The 11,094-nt window shown below is 44.1% G+C and overlaps 1 protein-coding gene across 1 annotated transcript in view; it reads right to left on the reverse strand.

The window, feature by feature from the left end:
* Aadat (aminoadipate aminotransferase) overlaps window positions 1-7,689 on the reverse strand; it is a 28,950-nt gene extending 21,261 nt beyond the window's left edge. Inside the window, exons 1-4 of the mRNA XM_013026105.1 lie at window positions 7,529-7,689; window positions 6,374-6,542; window positions 4,798-4,930; window positions 1,028-1,102 (exon numbers count right to left, since the gene is read on the reverse strand). Of these exons, the coding sequence (XP_012881559.1) occupies window positions 1,028-1,102; window positions 4,798-4,930; window positions 6,374-6,542; window positions 7,529-7,595 (444 nt within the window). The 5' untranslated portion in view covers window positions 7,596-7,689. The remainder of the gene's footprint in view (window positions 1-1,027; window positions 1,103-4,797; window positions 4,931-6,373; window positions 6,543-7,528) is intronic.
* Between the last annotated feature and the right edge of the window lie 3,405 nt (window positions 7,690-11,094).

Genomic DNA, 11,094 nt, shown 5'->3' on the forward strand with positions numbered 1-11,094 from the left:
CTTCTTCTTCTTCTTCGTCTTCCTCTCCTCCTCCTCCTCCTCCTCCTCCTCCTTCTCCTTCTCCTCCTCCTTCTTTTTGTTGGTCATGGGGCTTGAACTCACCTGGGCGCTGACCCTCAGCTCTTCAGCTCAAGGCTAGCTAACTCTACCATTTGAGCCACAGCACCACTCTCAATTTTCTGAGTGGTTTATTGGAGATAAGAGTCTCATGGACTTTCCTGCCCTGGCTGGCTTTGAACTGCGATCCTCAGGTCTCAGCCTCCTGAGTAGCTAGAATTACAGGTGTGAGCCACCAGCACCCGGATGGTTAGAGAGTTCTTTTGGTTGAGCTTCTTTCTCTGTAGCTTCTATCCTTTAGTTCTACTAACCTCAGAATGTGTCAAATAAGTCAAATTCTTCTATATTTGAGGACAATTCTGTGCCTTCAATGAATCTCCTCCCCACACTTTTTTTTTTTTTTAAAGAAAACTACACTAATTCCTAAAAAGATTCCCTGTATCCTGTGTGGTTTCTATTTCCCTGTTCATTCTGATCACACTTTCCTGTATACTTAGTTTGTAGACAAAGATATCCTAAAGTAGTGTGTCCTAAGCAAGCCTAATTCTCAGCAGTGAGTCAGATGATTAACTTTATTCTTTGATTTAACATGGGAGCAGAAACTCTCTAATTATATCATATTACCTTCGAGTTATAGTAAATTGATATAACATGATTATACCTAAGCACATGGTAATAAAAGATGGTTATAAAAACAGTGTCTGTGTAAATTAAGTCACATTTCAGGGAAAACATTAAGCAACTGAACATGACTTTATGCAACCTAGTTTTAGTGCCTTAGGATTTGCATTTTAAAGAATATATGAAGTAAGGGGTATATTTGAAGATATTTTTCATATGTCATTAAGGCACTCTTATTTACAGATGGAAGATGCCATTTTATTTTCCAGGGGACAGATAATGTTCAAGGTGAAAAACTTCCTTCTCTGCACTGAATGAGAGTTTCCACTTTGTCAGAATGTGTACTCACAGCTTGAATTGTTCCTGAATAAAGCGGTTCATTGAGCAGGATAGTATCTCCAGGATTAATTATCATTTCAAATACCTAATAAAAAGAGCAAAGGTTAGCTTGGGCCATGTTGTTCCAATTCTCAGAATCCCCTTTTCTAGATTAAGTTCGTAGGACTAAAAATAAGAGCTAGCAATTTTTCTGTAAGGAGCCAGACAGTCACTATTTTGTGATCCATTGTGACTGTTACAATTTAACATCTCTGTCAATAAAGGAAGCAGTCACAGAAAATATATAAATAAATGGGTGCAGCTGAGTTCCAAAAACTTTATTTAGAAACTTAGACAATGACTTAGATTTGGCTCTCAAACCAATTGGTTTGCCAGTCTAGGATAAAATAAAATTGAACATAACAAGTTTAGCTCCTGGATTCATGTGTTGCATTGATTGCTTCATTGAAAAAGTTACTGAAGATGAAACCATGATAGAGTTTATCCTCACATGGAGTTCTCGTTCTTCTGGGAGAGCCGGACACTAGCCAAAGAGTTTCCAAGCAGCTGATCATGAAAAGTATTTCAAGTGTTAGTAAGTGCAGATTCACAATGTTGTAACAGCTCACTGCAGGATGTGGACATTCAGAGAACTCAGAAAAGGCTTCTCTGAGTTAAGAGCTGCGTTAGCAGGGGATTACAATAGGTATAGTCTGAGCAACCCGTGATGGGGGACTGTAAAGAGGTGTCTGGGAAGAGACAAGTAGAAGTGGCAGAGACCACCTATGTAGGTATTTGGGTAAAGAGAAAGCCAATGAGCAGATAGGAACAATGATTGCTACAGTAAGAAAGAATAAGAGTGAGAATACACATGAAGAATTTGGCAAATTCTGGGGACTGTTTGGGAAGATATTGCTGCTGTTCTGGGGACAGGTAAGGGTGGTGGGGACTAGAGTAGTGGAATGGTAGGGAAGAGCAGAGACGTATTTAGGAAATGAAATTCAACTGAAAATGACTGTGGACTGCATTCTGAGAATGCAGAAGAGAAGTTGTCAGGAAGGACTTCTAGATTCTGGGCCATCAGACCAGCCAGATGGATACCATTTGCTGAATTACGTAGGCACCAAGTCACCCACATCTGGTTAAGATGAAGCTGAACTGTTTCCGTGTGAGGTCCCTTTGCAGTGGTGTCAGGCGGACAGGTAGACAAATGAAAAGAGCGTACAAGTTCAGGGCAATGACTGGGGACATGTGAAGGACTGAGGAAGCAAGGGAAAGCACACAGATGAAGGAGAGGGTGGAGTTCTAGGATTGAGATCAGACAGCCGACGAGAGGACAGCCCTAGAATGTGGGGCCAGAGTAGAGTTATAAAAAGGCTGGGGAACTCAGCCTTTTGTGGATGCCTGGAGGTCAAATATGACCCAGTCCAACACATCTGGAGACATACTGTGGATGATATGACGACCGTGGACATCATTAGTCTCAGGCTTTAGATATTTATCAGACCAAATCTTATGGGACTACTGACTAAGCAGTTACACAAGAATCTTATTAACCTAGCAATGCCTCACAGTCCCCCAAGGGAAGTGATTCCGCCCAGCATTTTAACAACCCGTATCTCATGAGAAATAGTTGGCTTGAAATATCCAACTTATCTTTTGTTGTTGTTGTTGGTCATGGGGCTTCAGCTCTGGGCCTGGGCACTGTCCCTCAGCTCTTCAGCTCAAGGCTCATGCTCTACCTTGAGCCACAGCACCACTTCTGGTTTTCTGAGTGGTTTATTAGAGATAGGAGTCTCAAGGTCTTTCCTACCCAGGCTGGCTTTGAACTGAGATCGTCAGATCTCAGCCTCCTGAGTAGCTAGGATGACAGGAGTAAGCCACCATGCCCGGCCCCATTTTATCTTTTTATGGAGTTATTTTTCCAGATAGGGTCCCTCAAGCAAGCCTGGACCACAATCCACCTAGTTATCCTCGCATGTAGCTGGGATGACAGGCAGGTGCCTCCACACTTACTGATTTGGAAGACTCTTGCTGTCTTGCTAGTTTTTTTTTAAATTTTATTTTAAATTTTTATTTTAATTTGCCTGGCCTAGAACTTTTGTCCTTCCAATCCACATGTCTTCCCCCTCTCCCCTCCTTTCTCCTCTCTCCCTTCCCCACCTGGTTGTTTTGCTAGTCCTGGGGCTTGAAGTGAAGGCCTTCAACACTGTATTTGCTCAAGGCTAGTGCTCTACTGCTTGAGCCATAGCTTCACTCTGGCTTTCTTTTCTTTTTGGTGCCTAATTGGAGATAAGAGCATCGTGGACTTTCCCACGTGAGCTGCCTTTGCAATGCAGTCCTCAGTTCTCAGCCCCCTGAGTAGCTGGGATGATAGATGTGAGCCACTGGCCCCCAGCTTAATTCCTAAAAATATTTAAAGTAGTATTTTTTATCACTGGAAGCTATTTCCATAATCATAGTTTCATTAAATTTCATTAAACAGAGCCAGATTATAGCTTACTCAAAAAGAAAGCTACTGGGGGCTGGGAAGGTGGCTCAGTGGTAGAGCGCTTGCCTTGCATGCCTGAGGCCCTGGGTTCCATTCCTCAGCACCACATAAGCAAAAAGAAAAAATGCCCAAAGTGGCGCTGTGGCTCAAGTGGTAGAGCGCTAGCCTTGAGCTGAAGAGCTGAGGGACAGCGCCCAGGCCCAGAGTTCAGGCCCCACGACCGGACCCCCCCCCAAAAAAAGAAAGCTACTGTGATTTAAGATAAAGATAAATTAAAGTCAAATTTCAATTTAGACTTGAAGAGTGAAAAGAGAAAAATATTTACCAAGGATTTTATTCTTGAAAAGGAAAAAAAAAACAGAGAAAAATTCACCAGAGGTATGGTCTTTTTATTGTGATATCTACCCACTGGTGGTGGTGTGCGTGGAAGTCTAGGAACTCAACGGAGAAGCAGAGAAAATAACTGACAGAGGGCTGGGAGAGGAGAGAAAAGAGAGGCAGAGAACTAACTCAGAGAAGCTAGAGAAAGACATATGGTCCCTGACGTAACAATAGATCCACTGAAAAACTTTCCACTTTATAATGGAAAAAGTATGACTTTATTGGAAACTGTACTTGGAATTTTGAAGATTGCTAGCAATACATGGAATGATACTGTCACTGGCGCTGGTAACTCTCAGCTGCCATGTAGTTGTAAAGATAAACAACTTACACTACATGGTGCTAAGTTGCTAAGGACTGATGTCCAGCAGGCTGGGTATCTGAAAGGCAGTTTGGACTTCTCATCATTTTAACTTATAAGGGGCTTATCAAGACAGGCCCCGTGTAATTGAGGAGCATAAAGGAATGCCATTCTTCAGGACATGGGGACATGTCCTCTGTGCAGGGCTTACTGGAATAACTCTGAACTTTTGTGGCTACAGGCAGAAATCTTTGGGCCGGGTGAAATTCAGCAGCACTCACAAAACTTTTGATAGAAATCCTTACTAGGAATGGTGGTTTAATAACTTAAAGTTCCAGGCTATTCTAGAGCATTTAAGAAAAATCAGATTGATGAATGATTAACAGCAGACACATTTTGAAAGTCTTCGTGTTTATAATGAGTTTAAACTCTAACTGAGTACGTGCTAGCCATACCCTCATTCCTCTTCATACCTTTTGTCTTTGAGTGCCCTGTTAAATATTCAAAGGGATGACAAGAAAGGGGATGGGTAATCTACAAAATATGGTCTGGCAGTCCAATGAGAGATGGCTCTATGTAGGAACATACCTGATCTCACATGTAGGCTCCATTTTCCTTTCAATCTTACCTTACAAAGACCATCTTGGCAACCGGAAGTGATACATATATCCATTTGTCCTTGACTGGGTGGGTAGTGGACAGTGGGAGGATTATGCACTTTTATTTGCAACTGTTTTATCCAGGAAATAAGCTCTGGAATCCTAAAGCATCAAATGTATTTTTATTTATTTATTATTATTGTTACTTTAGACAAGCTCTCTTATTATGTAATGCAGTCTGGTCTCAAAGTCTTGACTGCCTGGCTCTGATTCCATGATTTTCGGGAATTATATTACATTTATGTAATTTTAAGTTTAGAAGTAATATTAGTAATAGTAATTTTAAACAAGAAATAATATAAAAATCATTAAAAACTCATTTTTCAGAATTAAAAAAAAAAACCTTCAAATGCTTTTTGCCAGTACCAGTACTACCATTTAATAGATGAGGCAGTAGATTTTAGAGATTAGGAAATTCACATGAAGTCAGTCTTTTACTTAATGAGTAAATGAGTAACTGAGTAAAACTGAGATTTGTTTTTTTTTTTGTTTTCTTTTTCTTGATGGCACTGGGATTTTAATTTAGAGCCTCATGTTTGCTAGGCAGGTGCGCTACTACTGAGCCATACTTCCAGCCTAATGTGATACATCCTCTTTATTTTAAAACCCATAGTCTCTTCTGTACACAGTATTCACTGCACAGCAATTTAAAAAAAAATCTTAAGGACCATTTCTATAAGCAACCTAGAAATCTAGGCTTAATAAATTCTTTTCTCCAGAGAAAGAAGAGTTCATCATATACTATATAATATAATTCAAAACTCTTCAATCACAGAACAAAGGTGTGTGTGTGTGTGTGTGTGTGTGTGTGTGTGTGTGTGTGTGAATAAGGTCTTTCTGCTATGTATCTAAGGCTCATTTAATTCATAATCCTTCAGCCTTCGAAGTGTTGGGATTATAGGAGTATGTCACAGAGATTTAGCATTGGAGGCATGGCTCAGCCAATGAGTGAAAGAAAGCATCAGTTAATGAATTTGAATCCTGATCTCAGACCAAAAAAGAACAAAAAGAATGCTTCAAAGAAAATATAAATTTTCATTGGAAGAACAGCCAATGAAAATTTTAGGATATACATTTCAGTTTGCTTCTATGAAATTAAAAATATTTGAATTTTTGAACATAATATATTTGCAAATATTATGATTGAGCATAAAAGAGATAATTATTGGGCAGTGAGGGAAAAGGGTCATAATTATTGGACAATAATTAAGGATTTAAAAGTACTACCTCTTGGACCATCCATTTCCTCTTTTTTCCCAATATGCCTCTTCATCTCGCGCTAATCTCTTTAGTTTCACACACATTTATGTCTTCCTTCAGAAGTTTCTCTGACTTTCCCATTCATTTAAGGGTGCAAAGCAGTCACTGAAGAGAGTTAAGCATTTCATATCCCTTTTGCTCTTAATTACTTTTTGAAAAAAAAAAAAAAAACTCTTCTCCAAATCTCCCTGACCATCAAACACCTCATTAAATAAGACGCAAGTCACTTGGTCAAAGGGACGTGAAAATGAACCAAGAAAAGTTCATTCCCTACCCATTACCTACCCAGAGCTTGGAGAATACTGAAGTGCTCTATTCATCAGGTTTTCATCAAATTGGAGGCTAGTTCCATTTTCTACCGTGATCGTAGCAGTCTTAAAGGGGAAAGTATTTGGGTTTGGAAATCCAGGCGCCATGCTGATGAGTGAATCGGATGCCTTGCACAATATGTCAGCTGTGAGGAACATGGCAGAGAAGAAATACCTTCCTTGAAGATCGTCATAAGCAGAGATAATTCAGTGTGCAAAATACACTCAGCTATGGAGTCTAACGGTTTCTATCACCATTCTATCCATCAGAGATCATTTTTTTGGTGAATGTTCCAACACTATTGTGTTGGAATCTAAGAAATACTCAATGTAATATTATTAGAAAATGGGATCCTTAGGAAGGGATTAATTATGAGGATTGTACTCTAACGAATGGGATTTTATCCTTAAGGAAAGAGGCTGGAGGGAGAAAGTCTTGGCTTTTTTGTCCCACTGCACAGCAATGCATCTCTAAGGAACGGCCCCAACTAGAGGCTGACTCTGCTAGTAATGTGAAGTGCTTCCCAGCCCGATTCTAGGTGAAGACAGGAAGAGAACGCCAGCAATCCATCCATGAAGTCTGGGGGGCCTTATTCGACTTTACATTTAAGACTGTGTGTGTGAGAAAAAAAAAATCCATTGCTTCTGAATTGCCAATTTAGGGCCTTTTGAGATAGCCGCTCAACTAGACTGGGCAGGAATCTTGGTCTAAACTAAATACAGAATAACTTTTTCTCAGCCTCCTCATGGAGGGGAAGGGGGAGGAACGGAGGTGGCCGAGGAGAAGACACCGAGACCCGGAACGTGTCGGGACAGAAGGCCCTCACCCCCCGACCCTCCCGACCCTTCCCGCCCGTGGGCATCGTGGCTCCGGGTTTGGGTCCCGTTTCCCAAGTCCCCCGTGGCCCCGACTCCCGCCAGCGGCCTCCCCAGCTCCCCGGCCTCCCGGCCTCAGCCTCCCTGCCCGGGGACTTTCTTGGCAGCCGGCAGCTTGAGCTCTCCGGCTGGAGAACCGGGGCTGGGCCGCCTCCACGCCTGCCGGCTCCGGGGTCGAATGAATGAACGCAGCCCGGCGGCGGCCGGCGGGGCGCGGTCCCCGCGAGGCCCCGCGCGCGCCGGCCCCGCGTCTCACCCTTGGTCCGGATGGGGGAGGCGGTCCGGGCCGCGCTGCGGGCGGTGATGAACCGCGCGTAGTTCATGTCTTCAGACGGTGGGCGCTGCGCAACCGGCCGAGGACCGCTTCCTCACTCGTCCCACAGTCCCGCGGGGAGGGGTCCCCGGGCCGGGCGCCCCGGGTGCTAAATACACCCGAGGGCCGGGAGGGGCGGAGTCCACCGCCGGCCGAGCCCGCGCCCGGAGCCCCGCGACGCCTCCGCTCCGCCCCGCTCCCACCCACGCCCCGGCCTATGGCAGTCGGCGCTTCCACGTCCCGGGTCAAAGCTCGGGGCGCCAGGGCATGGCAGAGCAGGGCAGCTTGGCAGGGAACGGCAGGGCGGAGTGCGACCCGCCTGCAGTCCCGGATCAGGGCATTCCAGGACCTTGCCCCAGGACCGGGCAAAGCGGCGGCTACAGGTGGCCAGAGGCTTACCATCATCTTAATCCTTGAGTATCATCTGGTGGTTGCTTTGGTGCATTGCAACAGGCTTCCTAGGCCAAGCCCGGCCTGGCGCCGCACAGAGGAAGTGTGTGTGTGTGTGTGTGTGTGTGTGTGTGTGTGTGTGTGTGCGCGCCCCCCCCCCCCAAAAAAAAAACTGAACAAAACTGGGGCTTGAACTCAGAACCTCTCGCTCTCACTTGACTTCTTCCATTCCAGGTTAGCATTCTACCACTGGAACCATGCCCCGACTTTCAGTCTCCCCCCCACCCCCTTAACTGGAGATAAAAGGCGCATCGGTTTTTCTACCCACGGGTGTGAGCCACCAGCGCCTTGCGTTCTCTGGGTTTAGAGAGCCCCAAAATGAAAGAGATCTAAGGACACCACAATCCCAGATTCAGGGTCCAACACTTTAAACAGCTTGCCGCATTTCCTATTTCCTATGCTCTCCATAGGTTGGGCTGTTGCCTGGTTTGTAAGGTTGGGGTGAGGATTCAGGCCAGGTAGGGATGTCAGTGGGGCCCAGGGATGGGGTGGGGTGGGGTGGGGGGAAGGGTTGTGGTCAGAAAATACAAGGCAGATGATCACCAGCTGGGAATGGGTCGGGGAGGGTTAAGTGGGGAGGAACTTACCAATCAGCTGCAACTTGAAGGCAAAATTGATTGCTACCTTGGGCTTGTCTGGAGGCAGTCTGAGTGGTACTCCCGGGAAGCAGGGCTCAGGGCTGCCTCTTTAAAGCCTTGGTTTAGGACTGCCTGCGGACAGAACTGGAGGGAGGGGGCGGGGCAGATCGCTTCTCTAAACATTTATTGAATCCTTACTCTGTGCAAATAACAGCAACGAATTTTAAAAGATAACTGGGATAGCTCCCTGCCCGTGAAGAGCAAGAGGTCGGCGATTTCACATAATGAAATGTCTGTAGCAGGCAGCTAAGGAAAGCAGATGAGAGGCAGAGTATTTTTAATGACAAGTTTTCAATTGGGTTAGAAACCTATGTTTCTTTTCTCTTTTCCCTCCCCACTTCCTTTTGTGATCTTAGTCATGGTGACATTCTAAAATTAAAGAAACTAGAAGTGGAGCTATGGCTCAAGTGATAAAGCTCAGCTTTGACCACAGAAACTAGAGGTGACAGTGTCTAGGTCCTAAGTTCAAACCCTAACACACACACACACACACACACACACACACACACACACACACATCAAACAAGGCTATACACTGCTTAATTGCCATCTATTACTTTTCCTAGAAGCTTAGAAGTCCGCCAGGGAAAGACTTCTCTATAATCTGTCAGGGAATCAAGCCACTGAATATCAATTTTCTTCTGAGAAAGTGTGCTCACACATCTCATTGGTGTATTTCAGGGCTAAATGTTGAGCTAGTTTTGAGTAGTGAAAGGAGTGAGTGGGAAATGTGTGCATTTAGTTTGAGATGGAGAAAATACATCATGTGCTGTTATGCGACAAGTTAGCTCCACACTTAGTGGAAGTTGTCGCCTTGGGCTGCCATCACAAAATACCACTCAGTGCCTCACCGAGGGAGATTGGTTTTCTCGCAGTGATGAAGCCTTTCCATCCAAGATCAAGACCATGGCAGGCTCACTTTCTCCACACCTGTCTTCTTGGCTTGCTGAGGGCTGTCTTCTTTGTGTGTACTCATATAATAGTCTATGGGAACCTACATTGAAAGTGTAAGAAAAGAAAAGAGCACAAAGATGAGCTCAACAGTCCAGCAGTTTTTATTTGGGCTGAACGGAAGGGCAACCAATTCTCTTTGAACCTGAGGAGGAAATGGTGCAACCCCTCCTCCCTTATAACTAAGATTACCTTAAATATTAGGGATACCAGTTATATTGAGTCAGTTTACCACCCAGATGTCCTAACTGAACCTTCACAACTCTTTAAAGTCCCTATACTCGATTAGAATCGGATTGGTGGTTGGGGCTTGTATAAGTTGCTGATCTCAAGATGCAAGTTTGTTCTGGATGCGGGTGTATTACATCTGTAATCTTTCTTGGGGGGCAGAGATTGAGAGGATTGTGGTTCTAAATCAACCTAGGTTGGAAAAGTCTATGAGACTCCATGTCAATGCAAGAAGCTGGGAATGATGTTGGTATGTGCCTCTCAACCTAGCTATTGCAGGAAGTGATAAAATAGGAGGATCACAGTTCAGTTTCACATCTAGATACTAGCTCAAAAAGAACCAGCGTAAAAAAGTGCTGGAAGTTTAAGTCAGTGATACAGTGGCTAGCTAGAAAGTGTGAGGCCCAATATGACTACATGCACACAAAATGATGTACATATCAGCAGACAAAAATCAGGGGTAGAAAGTTATGGAGAATGCATGCCCACTTCTCTCTGAGACCTCAACCATTCAGATGTGGTGCCCTGCACAAAGCATGCCGGTGCAGCAATGGCAACTTCACCCGTGAGCTGGCACCAACTCTCATCGCAGGTCTCGACCACCAGTGGGGTTTGTGCTCAAGGAGCTGATGTGAATATCTTCTTTTTGTGAATAAATCTTCCCTTATTCTTCTCTCTCTCTCTCTTTCTCTCTCTCTCTCTCTGTGTATGTGTGCATCTATGATTTACTATAGTGTATATCCTGATCATAATCTTCTTTAGTCCAAAATGAAAAAGAATCTCATACTTGGAGATATTATTTTCTGGTAGTCTCTCCCTCTCCCTCCCCCTTCTTAGCATTGACAGGTTTCAAGTTAGGAAGTTATTTTGAGAATGGATGAAATTCAATTCATAAAAGAAGCTGAAACATCAAATATTTCTCTCCTATTTTTTTTTTTTTGGTCATGGGGCTTAAACTCTGGGCCTGGGTGCTGTCCTTGAGTTCTTCAGCTCAAGTCTAGGGCTCTACCACTTTGAGCCACAGCACCACTTTTGGTTTTCTGGGGTTAATTGGAGATAGGAGTCTCACAGGACTCTCCCACCCGGACTGGCTTTGGATCACGATCCTCAGATCTGAGCCTCCTGAGTAGCTAGGATTTCAACACTTTTTTTTATTGTGAAAATACTGTACAGAGGGGTTACAATTACATGGGCAAGATAATGAGTACATTTCTTATCAAGCATTGTAGCCTCCTCCTTTGT

The sequence above is a fragment of the Dipodomys ordii genome, unplaced genomic scaffold (assembly GCF_000151885.1).
Source record: "Dipodomys ordii isolate 6190 unplaced genomic scaffold, Dord_2.0 Scaffold4, whole genome shotgun sequence".
NCBI lineage: Eukaryota > Metazoa > Chordata > Mammalia > Rodentia > Heteromyidae > Dipodomys > Dipodomys ordii.